This window comes from Stegostoma tigrinum, chromosome 7 (genome assembly GCF_030684315.1).
Source record: "Stegostoma tigrinum isolate sSteTig4 chromosome 7, sSteTig4.hap1, whole genome shotgun sequence".
NCBI lineage: Eukaryota > Metazoa > Chordata > Chondrichthyes > Orectolobiformes > Stegostomatidae > Stegostoma > Stegostoma tigrinum.
In genome coordinates, this window is record NC_081360.1 from 73,653,079 (window position 1) to 73,668,254 (window position 15,176).

At 42.2% G+C, this 15,176-nt stretch overlaps 1 protein-coding gene across 4 annotated transcripts in view; it reads left to right on the top strand.

Moving 5' to 3' along the window:
* thsd7ba (thrombospondin, type I, domain containing 7Ba) overlaps window positions 1-15,176 on the top strand; it is a 922,022-nt gene that overhangs the window by 203,564 nt on the left and 703,282 nt on the right. Inside the window, exon 1 of one of the 4 annotated variants that reach the window (XM_059647432.1) lies at window positions 9,871-9,957. The exons of the other annotated variants lie outside the window; for them this stretch is intronic. Within the exon in view, the coding sequence (XP_059503415.1) occupies window positions 9,954-9,957 (4 nt within the window). The 5' untranslated portion in view covers window positions 9,871-9,953. Of the gene's footprint in view, window positions 1-9,870; window positions 9,958-15,176 lie in introns of those variants that run through there. 4 annotated transcript variants of the gene reach the window in all.

Below are 15,176 nucleotides of genomic sequence, written 5' to 3' on the forward strand. Positions count from 1 at the left end.
AAATGCTTTGTGGCATTGGATACTGCAAAGGTTATCGACCCTGACAATATTCTGGCAATAAAGCTGAAGGCTTGTTCTCCTGAGCTAGCCACTCCCATATTCAAGCTCTTCCAGTACAGTTACAACACTGCAATCTGTCTGACAATGTGGAAAATTGCCCGAGTATGTCCTGTATATAGTAAGCAAGACAAATCCAACTGGCTAATTACTGCCCCATCAGTCTACTCTCGATCATCAGTAAAGTGATGGAAGGTGTCATTAACATTACTATCAAACAGCAGCTGCTCGGCAATAACCTGCTCAGAGGCCATTCCCTGGCCCCTAACACCTCATTTTCACCATGGACGTCCAGTCCCTATACACCTGTATTCCTCATGCAGATGGCCTCAAGGCCCTCTGCTTCTTCCTGTCCCGCAGGCCCGACCAATCCCCCTCCACTGACACGCTCATCCGCCTAGCCAAACTCATCCTCACCCTCAACAACTTCTCTTTCGATTCCTCCCACTTATAACGACAAAGGGGGTGGCCATGGGTACCCGCATGGGCCCCAGCTATGCCTGCCTCTTTGTAGGTTACGTGGAACAGTCCCTTTTCTGCACCTACACAGGCCCCAAACCCCATCTCTTCCTCTGTTACATTGATGGCTGCATCGGCGCCGCCTCTTGCTCCCCAGAGGAGCTCGAACAGTTCATTCACTTCACCAACACCTTCCACCCCAACCTCAAGTTCACCTGGGCCATCTCCAACACATCCCTCACCTTCCTGGACCTCTCAGTCTCCATCTCAGGTAACCAGCTAGAAACTGATGTCCATTTCAAGCCCACTGACTCCCACAGCTACCGAGAATACACCTCCTCCCACCCACCCTCCTGCAAAAATTCCATCCCCTATTCCCAACTCCTCCGCCTCCGCTGCATCTGCTCCCAGGATGAGGCATTCCACTCCCGCACATCCCAGATGTCCACGTTCTTCAAGGACTGCAACTTTCCCCCCACAGTGGTCGAGAACGCCCTTGACCGCGTCTCCTGCATATCCCCCAACACATCCCTCACACCCCGCCCCCACCACAACCGCCCAAAGAGGATCCCCCTCGTTCTCACACACCACCCCACCAACCTCCAGATACAACGCATCATCCTCCGACACTTCCGCCATCTACAATCCGACCCCACCACCTAAGACATTTTTCCATCCCCACCCTTGTCTGCCTTCCGGAGAGACCACTCTCTCTGCGACTCCCTTGTCCGCTCCACACTCCCGTCCAACCCCACCACACCCGGCACCTTCCCCTGCAACTGCAGGAAGTGCTATACTTGCCCCCACACCTCCTCCTTCACCTCTATCCGAGGCCCCAAGATGACCTTCCATGTCAAGCAGATGTTCATCTGCACATCTGCCAATGTGGTATATTGTATCCATTGCACCTGGTGTGGCTTCCTCTACATTGGGGAAACCAAGCGGAGGCTTAGGGACCGCTTTACAGAACACATCTGCTCAGTTCGCAACAAACAACTGCACCTCCCAGTCGCGAACCATTTTAACTCCCCGTCCCACTCCTCAAATGACATGTCCATCATGGGCCTCCTGCAGTGCCACAATGATGCCACCCGAAGGTTGCAAGAACAGCAACTCATATTCGGCTTGGGAATCCTGCAGCCCAATGGTATCAATGTGGACTTCACAAGCTTCAAAATCTCCCCTTCCACCACTGCATCCCAAAACCAGCCCAGTTCGTCCCCTCCCCCCACTGCATCACAAAACCAGCCCAGCCTGTCTCCGCTTCCCTAACCTGTTCTTCCTCTCAACCATCCCTTCCTCCCACCCCAAGCCGCACCCCCATTTCCTACCTCCCACCTCATCCCGCCTCCTTGACCTGCCCGTCTTCCCTGGACTGACCTATCCCCTCCCTACCTCCTCACCTATGCTCTCCTCTCTACCTATCTTCTTTTCTCTCCATCTTCGGTCCGCCTCTCCCCTCTCCCTATTTGTTCCAGTTCCCTCTCCCTATCCCCCTCTCTGATGAAGAGTCTAGGCCCGAAATGTCAGCTTTTGTGCTCCTGAGATGCTGCTTGGCCTGCTGTGTTCATCCAGCTCCACACTTTGTTATCTTGCTGAGAGGCGGCCAGTTTATGTTCTGCCAGGATGACACAGCTCGTGATCTCACGACAGCCTTGGTTCAAACATGGGCCAAAGAGCTGAATTCCAGACGTGAGGTGAGAGTGACAACCCTTACCATATTTGGCTGAATGCAGCCTTGATGTCATCAAGGAGCTCTAGAAAATCTAGAATTAATGGGTAATAGCCAAAAGAACTGCAGGTGCTGTAAATCAGAAACAAAAACAAAGTTGCTGGAAAAGCTGAGCAGGTCTGGTGGCATCTGTGGATGAGAAAACAGAATTAACGTTTTGGGTCTGGTGACATTTCCTCAGAACACGAAAGGTCCGAGAAAGGGTCACCGGACCCAAAACGTTAACTCTGTTTTCTCCTCCACAGATGCCACCAGACCTGCTGAGCTTTTCCAGCAACTTTGTCTAGAATTAATGGGTACTGGGGCAAACTCTCTGCTGGTTGGATTCGTACCTGGTACATGGGAAGATGGTCGTGGGTGTTGGACTGCAGCCATGTCAGCTCCAGAACATCTCTGCAGGTGTTCCACAAGGCAATGTCCTCAGCCAAACCACCTTGAATTGCTTCATCAACTGACCTTCCCTCGATCATAATGTCAGAAGAGGGCATGTTCACTGCTGATTATTCAGCATTCAGCACCATTTGTGACTCCTCCAATATTGAAGCAGTCCATCTTCAAATGCAACAAGACCTGGACAATATCCAGGCTTGTGATGACAAGTGACAAGCAACATTTGCTTGTCACTTTGCTTCATTTGCTTCACAAATACCAGGCAATAACCATCTTCAATAAGTGACAATTTAACGATTGACACATAATGTTCAATGGGTGTTGTCATTGCTCAGAATGGTGCTGTCATTGCTCAGAAACTCAACTGGACTCGCCATCTATATGAAATAACAGCATAATTAAGAGTCCACACTGAAAGCTGGTTTAGAAAGTGAGTAAGTTGGACTTCTGTAGTTTACTTTGCTGTGCAAAGACTGACAAAGCCACCATTGCCATACCAATTGTAGATATCATTACTTGCCAGCATTCTAGCCATGCTGTAATTGAACTCAAGACACCTGCTAGATCAGGGTGGCAGTAAGCTTTTCCTAGTATCTAAACCTGACCTGGAGTCTTTCAGAGGGGCAGTATAGAAGGCAGCTTTGCCCTGGAGTGTAGACGGAAGGAAATGTAAGTACGGCTATACCACTGATATTGTGGTAATCTTGTTTTCTCCACACTTGATGAATCGTGCTGGTGTAGATGAGCACAAATCAGTAACTGCCTTTTAGCACATCTGTAGCATGCAGCTGGTGATGGGAGGGGATGTAATGAACTGATTTTCCCAGCTTAGCGACATGATTCATTTCTAGTTGCTCTCATCCTTTATTGTTTTTCGCCTCTCTTTAGTCATAGTAGACAGCAGTTTGTTTGTTTTGATGGCCACAATTAGTATTTTATCCAAAGCAAATTATATCCTTTCTTCCCATGGGCATCACAATGAGAGTCAAAGCCAGTCAGTTGGAGAAGAGATGGGACTGGCAGCAAACAGTTTATTTAAACATTGTAGTTCATTGCAGAAAGTACAGCAGAGTATCCAGTTAAAGCAGGATTATTTCTTCAACAAAATGCAGTGAATGGAGAATTGCTGTTTATTGCAAACTATTAATTGTAGTCAGTTAAAGCAATGATGTCTCCAGATATACTTGCTAACAAAGTTAGCCCAATAACCTTCATTTTGGGTGGCACAATGGCTTAATGGTCACACGCTCAGCTACATGGGTTTCCTTCCTGTGCCTTGGTTTTGCCCCACAGCCCGAAGATGAGCAGGTTAGGTGGATTGGCCATGCTGAATTACCCTGTAGTATCCATGGTGGATTAGCTGTGGGAGATATCAGAGTTACAGGGATAGCTAGAGGGGTGAATGTGGGTATGCTCTTTGGACGGTCAGTGTGGACTTGATGGGCTGAATGGCCTTCTTCCACTCTGTAGGGATTCTGTGATTCTACCTAAGCAGAATGGCTACAACAGCAGCTTAGAAGCCAGGAATACTATGCAAGCAATTCACCTCCTAATTCCACTAAGTCTGTCCATCATCTACCAGGCACAAGTCAGGAGTGTAATGGAATACTCTCCACTTGCCTGGATGGATTTAGCTCCAACAACGGTCAAGAAGCTTGACACCACAAAGACAAAGCAGCCTGCTTGATAGGAACCACATCCGTGAGCATCTATTCCTTCCACCACTGACACACAGTAGCAGCAGTGTGTACTTTTACAGCATGTACTGCAGGCATTTATCAAAGATTCTTACACAGGACCTTCAAACCCATGATCACTTCCATCTAGAAGGTCAAGGACAGCAGATACCCTCAAGTTCACCCCTAAGCCACTTACCATCGGGACTTGGAAATGTATTGCCATTCCTTCAGTGTCACTGGTCAAAACCCTGGAATTTGACACCCTCCCAAAAAAAAGGCACAGTGGGTTAATCTACAGCAAGTGGACTGCAGCAGTTCAAGAAGGCAACTCCACCATCACCTTCTCAAGAGCAACTATGGACGGACAATAAATACACAGTAGCCAGTGGTGTCCACATCCCATGAATGAATAAAAAATTATTAAAAGGCACGATCAAAGAGGGTATCAAAATGCTTCCAAGCCAAATAATTACTTTTTAACAAGCTGCTACATGTCTGTTTGGTATTGTTATTACCTCTTGGGCAGGTCAAAGGTAGGTATATGGGGTTAATCCACAGACAGCCATGATCTTATTGAGTAGTGGAACAGTTTCAGTGGGCGGAATGGCCTACTCTTCTATCAGGCTCAAGTGAGTGTCAGAGGCCTGCAGTGTTTCTTCCCCTAAGTTGACAAGTTAAAGGCCAAAGGCAGGCTTAGTGTCCAGTTGGAAGGTTCCAGTTTTAAAGCATCAGCTGGAAGTAGGTCAGTGAAAGAGAAGGAGCTTCAAAATGGAGTTGCCTGCTTTCAAACTTTTGTCAAAAGCAAATGTAACGTAGTTGTCGTAGCCACACTAGCACTTAGAAGGGACTAGGGTGTCATTGGGTTTTGCGATGGATAGTCGTCTCATTCATTGGAGGTGTAGAGTTGTGGAGGTGATTCCTCCACAGGATGGCCGAGTGGGCCTCAAAGCCTGGCTGGAACATTGGTTCTAGCCCCAAGGCTCAGCTGCTGGAAGATCAGCTCCAGACAGTCACATTGTTCTGTCTGCCCACCTCTGTTCCTGGCTCTGGTGGATGCTGAAATTCTTCCACCTTGAGTCAGGTATTCACAGATTCATCACTCTTAGAGATGCTTGGCTCCATCTAGATGTAAAACAATGCCATGGCACAATTTTGATGAAGATTTGAGGCATACTCCCAATATACTGGGCAGTGTTCATCCCATGAACATCACAAGAACAAATTACTTGATCATTATCACATTACTGTTTGTGGGAGCTTTCTTGTTCAAATTCTTTTACAGCGTAGATGATGTCGAAGAAAAATAACTGCACTTCAAATGTACTTTGTTGGCTTTGTAATTTGGGATTACCCTCAGTCGTGAGAGGAGCTAAATAAGCCATTATTTTGAAGTATTGTCACTGTTGTAATGTAGGAATCTTGGCAATCAAATCTCTCTTAGCAATATACGCAAGCATCAGTGTGTTGATGGCTTGATAAACTGGTTTCTGCTTTTAGTCAAAGAACATACAGATATAACTCTCCTGTTTATCTTTGCAATAGTGGCCTGGGACGTTTAATGCAACCTAAGTGAGCAAACAGCATTAGTTTAATATCTCATCTGAAAGTTGGCACCTCTGACACTTCACAAGAACACAAGTGTGGGATCAATCATAAGGCCTACTGAATCTGCTCCATCATTCAGTATGATTGTGAGTGAATTTAGGCGTAACAGTCATTTTCCAACCTTTATTCCCTGAGAGATCAAAAATTTCTCTATCCCAGACTTAAATGTATTCAATGATGGAGAGTTCCAAGAGCTTTACAACCCTGTTAGTGAATAATTTCTCTTCATCTCAATCCTAAATGATTGTCCTTTTAAAGAGCCATATAGTCATAGAGTCATAGAGGTATACAACACAGAAGCAGACTCTTCAGTCTAACTCGTCCATGCTGGCCAGTTATCCTAAATAAGTCTGGTCCCATTTGCCAGCATTCGGTCCATATCTCTCTAAACACTTCCAATTCATGTACCTATCTGGGCGTCTTTTAAGTGTTATAATCATACCAGCCTCTGGCACTTCCTCTGGCAGCTCATTCCATCGCCCTCTGAGTCAAAACGTTGCCCATTAATCTCTTTTATATCTTTCCTCTCTCACCTTAAACCTATGCCCTCCAGTTTTGGACTGCCCCACCCCAGGGAAAAGACTTTATCTATTTACCCTATCCATGGCCTTCATGATTTTATAAACTTTTCAGCCTCTGATGCTCCAGGGAAAATAACCCCAGCCTATTCAGCCTCTCCCTATCCATGGCCTTCATGATTTTATAAACTTTTCAGCCTCTGATGCTCCAGGGAAAATAACCCCAGCCTATTCAGCCTCTCCCTATAGCTCAAACCCTCCAACCCTGACACCATCCTTGTGAATCTTTTCTGAACGCTTTCTAGTTTCATAACATCCTTCCTATAGGAAGGAGACCAGAATTGCATGCAATACTCCAAAAGTGGCTGAACCAATATCCTCCTGTATAGCCACAACATGACCACCCAACTCTTGCGGATATCTTGGACCCACATTTTAGATTCCCTGATCAGTGACCTAAACATCTACAAAGCACCTTCAGAGAATTAAAAGTTTTGATGGGATTTCTTCTGTTTCTTCTGAACGCCAGGGAATATAGGTCTGATTTACTTAGCCTTTCATCACAGGTTCAACTCTTCATTCATCATTCTAGAGAATCTTTGCTGTACCCCTAAAAATAAAGCACTTTCTCACTACCAATATTCCCTTTCAGTTGTATATTATGTAGTTGCATAGTAAGTGGAAATGTCTCACGCAAGGAAGAGATAGGTCATATTCTCCACTTGGTTGGATTTTCTCAATACTGCACTGGAACATCAGTTTAAATTTTGTGGTCCAGTCTCTTCAGTGACCCTTCAACTCACAAGGCTACCCACTGAGAATTAATGGACTGACACAAATGAAGATTGAGCATGTGTAAAATGGGCTGAGGAGTTTCTTCCAGCCCTTGTTGAGCTGCTGCTACTGACCAGCTTCACTCCCAAAAGGTAATTGGTCTCATTTAGTTGTGCTGTTTGGGTCCTGGTGGTAGATTTTGTGCCAATATACACTTCCAAGAGCAAGTAACATGTGTCTTTGACAGAGGAAAGCATTGCAAGGTGCTTTGCATTATCAAACTACACCACACCAAGGGGAGTTAGGGTAAGTAACAAAAAAACTTGGTCAAAGGGGTTGGCTCGAAAGTGCATTTCAAATGAAGATAGAGCTGGAAAGGTTGAGGAAAGGATTTCCAGGGTTTATGTCCTATTGAGAAATAAAGTTTGCACCTTTTTCTGACAAAATATGCAACACCTAAGGATTAAATCTCAATAATGCAGACTGTGGTTAAGATCTGTGATGAAGTATAACTGGTATTTTGATATTTAAGTTAACTGATATTTTTCACATTTCCTTGAACAGTTCCTGTTAGTAAAGAGATCAAAGGTTACGGAGAGATGTCAGGAAAATGACTTTGAGGAACATTACAGCCATGGCCAAATGATGGGAACATTAATATGCTGAATGCCCTAATTTTGCTCCTATATCTTATGGTCTTATGATCTAAACCAAACTATTTGGTAATTCATATGTAGAAGTGTATAAATGAGCATAACTTGTACATATATTTCTGGTGTGAAACAAACATAACGCATGTCAATTTAGTGGAACTGCCAATTTGCTACATTTATGATCACGATCCTTCTTTTCCCCCACATTCTTAAGCAATAGGCAATGTTGATTTTAAGTAGGGACTGAATACCTAATGGAAGGATCCAGTTGTAAATGAGGTAGACACACATGGACCTGCCCCACAAAACATCCTCAGTAACATCTAAAGGTAAGTTTTAACATGTCTTTAAAGCAAGTTTCCTGTGGAACTGAGATGTGTAATAGCATTACCACTGACTCCAGCCTTCTTCCACCATGAACTTGTCTCAATGATGAATATCCTTTGGTAGGAGGCTGGAAATCTGGGACCAGTTGCTCGTGAAATGATATAAGGTACTTGCAGCTCAACCTGTCTATGCAGTTGAGGCACCTGGAACAAATCCTTCAAATCCTCTTAACTTTTGGTTCAGTTCGCACAGCCTTTGCAGTGCCAAATCTTTAAAATATAATTTATATATTGCATGTTACCTTTATTTTGCAGCACTTAAATCTCCAATATGCTTTGTATCGATGATATTAGAATATTTTTTCTGCATTAATTGATGGGAAGCAACAATTGAAAATGTATACAACGATCTATTTACCTGGATCTAAATATGCATGACAATGAATTCATCATCAGAAATGGCTGTTGATACAATTGTGTCAAGTGGTGGATTCAAGACAGGGCTCTCTACTATGGTTATCTTGACCTTGTCAGAATTTTTCAGAGGCATATCAGTCTTTTTAAATGATATATTTACATGTATAATTGCTTGGCAAAGTTCAATAGCAGAAGTAAACTGTCTACACCATTGCAGTAAATCGCAGGAGCGCCTGGGATATCTGTGGGCTGTCATAGATCACCTACTGCAGAGATATAAGCTTGGATCAGAATGTAATGCTTCTGGTGAAAGCAGATAACCAAGGAAACATTGGCAATTCAGTTTAACCTGAATTTACTAATAAGTTCAAAATCAGAACCGACCATGCAAAGCAATAAAGCATTCAAATTTCTGTTTCTAGGTGATTCGAGCCATTTAAATTCCTGACAGTCCAAATAAGATGGCAACCTGGAAATGATGAACTTAACAAATAAATGTTGAAGATGATTTGATGTTCTTCTTGTACTGGGCTATTTTAACATGCATGTTGATCATCTTTATTGGAAACATAATAATATCTCTGCTAAGTTGGTGGACAGAGAAAAGTCATCTAAAGTAATAAGTGCTCATTTTGGCAACAGTTACTGAGTTATTATCATACCAATGTCATAGTTTTCTGGTGTTGAGAAAGGATCACGGTATGCCTGTGTCATTTCATACTACTGGCATCATTTTCTGGTGTTGAGAAAAGATCGCAGTACATCTGTGAGAATAAAATCTTCCATGACTGATTTAAAATTATTTCACTTCTGCAATAGAGTACACATTAATGGGAAGTATTATAGAAAGGGAGTTTCTTCAATCTATTAAATTTCTTACTCTTTTTAATTTGCTCTGGCTTCCAAATATTACAAGTATACCCACAGACAGAATTGCTATAATTGTTCAATTAGCAAGAGATAAAATAATGGATGCAGACATAAAATGGTTTTGAATGTTCAATGTCAAATCACTTAACAGGAGTATTTATCTATTAGGCATGAATTTAAGAGGGATTAACTACACAGTGAGTTGTTTAGCTTTTGGCTCAATGCCCAATGCTCTGTGGCAGCCCCATGAAGAATGATATGCTACTTCAGTTTGATCACAACAGAACAGAGCTTATTCTTTGCAGTTAGAATTACTGTGCAAGTTGTCACTCACTTGCATAACCACACTAAATAGCTGCCCCACTTCCAGTGACTACTCTGCTTTACTGGAGCAGCTCTAACGACACAGTATTTTCCCAAGATATACATGCCTTTCCAAAGGCTTAAAACCACCATAAAAAGCCACATTTTAAATGGGTGAGTGTTGCGCCTTCATCAGTATTTCCGGTGATCATTTACTTCCGAATTCCAATGAGTGGAATTTTCTTTTTGGTATCTACAGACAGGGTCAGATTATTGCTTATTTCTTACACAAATGATTGTAACAGCTACTTCTATACTGTAAAATCTTCTGGGTGCTACCAGTATTTTTAACAATGACAATGCAGTTGAAAAATGCCAAATTTTACTTTGCTGGCCTCACATTCACAGAGGGAAGTGTGAGCAGGCAAGAATGGATGGATTGCGGTCAAGAATATAGTTAAATTCTGATAGAAATGAAGCACGATCACAATTATTTGCTGCAGTAAGTGTGATTATGAGCACAGAAGTGTGGGCAATTAAGACTCCAGATAAACAGATTGTGAATGCAAATGACATTGTAGTGCTATGTGTTTTTGTAGATTTTATTTATAGAATCCCAATGGAGTGGAAACAGGTCCTTTTGGCCCAACAAATCAACACTGACCCTTGGAGCATCCCACCCAGACCCACCCCCTGTAACCCACCTAATCTACACATCCCTGAACACAACGGGCAATTTAAGCATTGTCAATCCAACTAGCCTGCACACCTTTGGACTGTGGGATGAAACTGGGGGAAACCCATGCAGACACAGCGAGAACGTGCAAACTCCACACAGCCAGTTGCCCGAGGATGGAATCGAACTCAGGTCCCTGGCACTGTGAGGCAGCAGTGCTAACCACTAAGCCACCATGCTGCCCCACCGAATTCAAATTCAATTATCTGCCATGGTGGGGTTTGATACTGGGTCCCCTGGATTAACACTCCAACAATAATGCCACTATGCTATTGCCTCCCTCCTTCAGATGTAAGAACTTCACTACAGGTTTTTGGGACTTCTCAAAATGTGCAAGTGAAAACAATTTGAGCTTCAAGCGCACTTCCTTGAGGTCTGTAAACTTCAAATTACTTGAACCATCAATGACGTGACAGCCTGATAACTGCTTTGCCTGACAAGTATTTAAAAGTTCCTGCCCTTGTAGAAATCCAGAGGCTATCAGGCAGACACCAGCGGGATAGGAGGAGACTTAGATGTTTTTACAATTCACATGAAGTAAAGGATACATCAGGAGAGGAAAGCAATCACCACTTATGACAGCAGTTACTTACAATGGGAGGATCAGCAGGTGCACAAGAGATGAGGTAGCAACATAGCAGCAGTGATCTTTGTGTAACACAGACTTCAACTTCATCCTTCACATGTTTGTAATAAACCCTATAAAGACCATTCCCCACCATCCTGCATTTGTGGAACCTGAAATAAAATATCTGTGAACACATGTGATAGATCAATTGGGCAGTAGGGGAGGCAATGTCTAGTGATATTTTCACTCGACTATTAATCCAGAAACTCAGCTCATGTTCTGGGGACCTGGGTTCAAATCCCGCCACAGCAGATGCCGGTATTTGAATTCAATAAAGAATCTGGAATTAAGATAACAAAGTGTGAAGCTGGATGGACACAGCAGGCCAAGCAGCGTCTCAGGAGCATCTCCATGCTGAAAAATCTTAAGTGCATTAATAGTTACACTAACAACCAATTTAAGATAATCAGCAGGACTCATATTATGGGTCATTTACAATTGTCAGAAGCAACATGATTTATTATGTAGGGACTTGTTCTCTGCAAATAAACAGAATTTGTTCAAGCGTTGCATCATTGATGAATTACCTGAAATGTTGGGGATCCTATAAATTGCTTTCTCCAAAGCAGTGCCTTGTTCAATGAGATTTAACTTGCCAACCATTGAGAACTTTTGTCTGCAGTGTAAGTTGTTGTTCTGTAAAACTTGTCATTCTTCCATTTGTCTTGCATGTTGCTTTCCCATACTTCTGGAGAAGGTATATCTGCCATGTTTCTTCCTGCTTCTAATAATTCCAGTGCAGCATAATCACATCTGGTTATTGTCCTTTTGTCAATGTGGTTCATTCTAAATCCCTCCTGGATCCTCCAATTCTATTTCTATGTTAGCCTTTTCAGTAGTAGATTTGGGGTCACATCATGCAGGTCATGCAGTGTGCCACTTGGAGATATGAAACCTAACTAGTAATTTTTACTGCCAAATTCAAACTAAAATCATAGAATCCAAACTTTGTTTTCAGGTTTTGAAAAAGTAATCTCCATACTCGGAACCCACTCGCGTTAATATTGGAGCAATAGGTTCAGATAACTGTTGATTGTTCAGAAACACTTCCATTAGATACTTACAAATAATAAGCAATAGTTAATCAGCAATTCTTTGAACATCATTTTACATAATCGCAGAATTGGTACAGCATAGAAGGAGGTGTGTGTCGAATTTTCCCAGCCTCTGAATGACAAGTCAGTTTGGAAATTTTGCAAAATTAGAAAAATAAGATTCTTGGCGTCAATGAAAAATCCAACTTTTCATCCAAAGTTTGAACATCCAGATGAGAACTTCATTGGTGCACAGTGAGAGGCCCGATTGGATGCACTAACCATCTTATTACCTATCCTCTGTTCGTGTATTTGCAGTTTGCTATTCTCTCATGAATGTGGAGAGAAACTAGATGACAACAATAAAGTTGCTGGAAAAGCTTAGCAGGTCTGGCAGCATCTGTGAAGGAAAAAACAAGAGTTAAAAATCTGGTCCGGTGACCCTTATTACTTCACAGATGCTGCCAGACCTGCTGAGCTTTATCTGCAACTTTGCCGTTTTTCCTGATTCACAGCATCTGCAGTTCTTTTGGGTTTTTTTATTTAGACCTGAAATAAAAGTCAGGGTGGGTAACTAATGTCTCTAGCTTACCACTTCCTCCTCTGGGCCACTAAGTTGACCAGCAGTCCCCAACATTTCTGGGAACGGTCTATGAGTAGTCACCAAGGAGGTTTTGCTGGAGATATATAAAATTGGGTTCACAATTGATTTTACTTAGAACTGCGGTATTCCTGAAGTGATACAAATATCTGCTAGAACCAATGTCTTTCAGGGAAGCGATGGTGTCCTTTCATATGACTACACCTGAACATCTATTCTTCACCATGACCTAGCAAGCCATTTTATTATAGGGACTAAGGATGGTCTCCAGGGGTTTAAACTTTTTTAAAACATAAATCGATGCTATATTTTCTTTCTGGAAGTTTTCTGATATTGTATGCCGTAGTTGTTTTAGTTCAAAGTGTCTTTATTTTATTTTGAACAGAGATTTCCCTTTGCCTATTTAAAATTTGGATAAAAGAGTCTTCTGGTATCTTTCAAATTCTACAGTAGAGTATGGTGCATATGCTGTGCCGGAGGGCAGGTTCTTGCATCCTTATCTGCTGATGCTTCACCCTGAGCTGCTGTTTTCTTTTTATCAGGAGTGGTTTACTATTGCTTTCCACTCTTAAAGGCAGGGAAAGAAGATAGTTTCAAGTCTACCTTGAATGTTTTATCAATTTGCAGGTAATACCTCACTGCACTTCTCACTTTGATTGAGAAGGTAGACTGTTTTGAAGCAATTGAGCAATGGAGACTGGAATGTGATGAGATGTACACAACGTGCTTGCATTCACAACCAATTTATATTGATAGATTTGACTTTAACTTTGTGTTCACTGTAATTTTTAAGTTTTTTTACCTAAAACATTTTCACTTTCCGTTGCAGTACTTCATTTTCAAAATTTTATATGCAGAAACTGTACTTGTAGGAAAGGAATTTGCTAAAGTTACAAATGTAATTGGGAATGAAATAAAATTGAAACTTATAAGTTTTCTTGTGAAACTTTGATACATTTCATGCAAAACGTGATGTGTAACATATGTAGTCTGTCATCTCATAAGTTTATTAAGGGGTATTATACACTTACAGTCTTGTTGGATAGTAATTTTTCATATTTTTAATCAGGCTATGCAAAAGTGCAGATTCCTCTATTTAGTCTCTAAAAGATCTAGTAGCACCAAGATAAATATGTAGGAGCAATCAAATTATATTTTCGGCAAACTGGCTAACCATTAATCTTCTCACGACTGTATACACAGGAAAGAATAGAATCTAAGTTGCCATGTGATCTGTAATAAGTCAAGCTCTGCTGACTTTATTCATTATGGTACGTTAGTACTCAAGGGTCAAATTTGTTTTCAATGCTTCATTACATCTTAGCCAAAAAAAAACCCTGTGAGTTAGCATGTGTTTTGAATGCTGTTTTCTCCTACACATTCATCAGCATTCTGACATAGTTGTGTTAACCTCACATTAATATCCCACTTTTAGTTCAGCAATATCTGAGTGATTCTAAGCAGCTTTCTCATGGTCTTTTCCTGGCAAATAACTTAATGAAGTGAAGTTGGGAGTTCAGTTAGTGCTTTGTCATTTACGCAGAGCTGCAATGGGCTGGAAGGCTGCAATGGCAGTAAAGTTAAATAGGGCCCTAACTGCAGTGGTCCAATTCTTTCCAAGCTACTACCTGCATTTTCAATAGCTTGAGTATTTCAGGTGCATTAAGTAAATGTTGAATGCATCATTCAGCTAGTCTAACACCACCATTTTGTTTCCTATGGTAAGTGATTGAAGATGTTAATTTCATTGCACTGCTGGGTTCTCAATGTACAGGGGACAATGCATCATTCCCATGTGAACTGTAGGCACAATGCAATGCCCAACAAGAACAGGATAAGCTATTAACCCCTCAATCAGGTCAGTGATCAACAAGCAAGTAAATGCCTGTTTCTCAGACAGCAGACACAATGCTTTCATGTCAAAACAATCATCTGCACCCTTCTGCTTTTTGGGTATGAGGGGAGGGATGGTGGGTTGGAGACCAAGGTTAATGTTTTCAGCCCTAGTTGATTCTATCCCTGTGTGTGTGTGCACACGCCTGTGTCTGTATATATCCCAATTCTGGATCCAAGTTTAAATACCTTTACATCAGTGAACATCTTTCAACACAGTGTTAACAGGTCTGTGATTGTCATTAAATACTGGGTGTTTCATACCTTCTCAAACAACGCCAAACAATGAAAGATGAGGAGAGGGGCCAACCAGTATACAGGGCAGACAAATCAAAAGTACTGACAAGTAGGAAGTACAGGTGAGAACGCAAAGACATTCATGAAGTTGTATGATCCAGGTCCTCTTCTAAGAGACATTGGGGCAGATTTCCAACTGTCTGCAAGTTTCTCTTTTCCCAAAAAAAGCAGACAGCACCTAAAAATGTGGAGGGCACGCTAGTC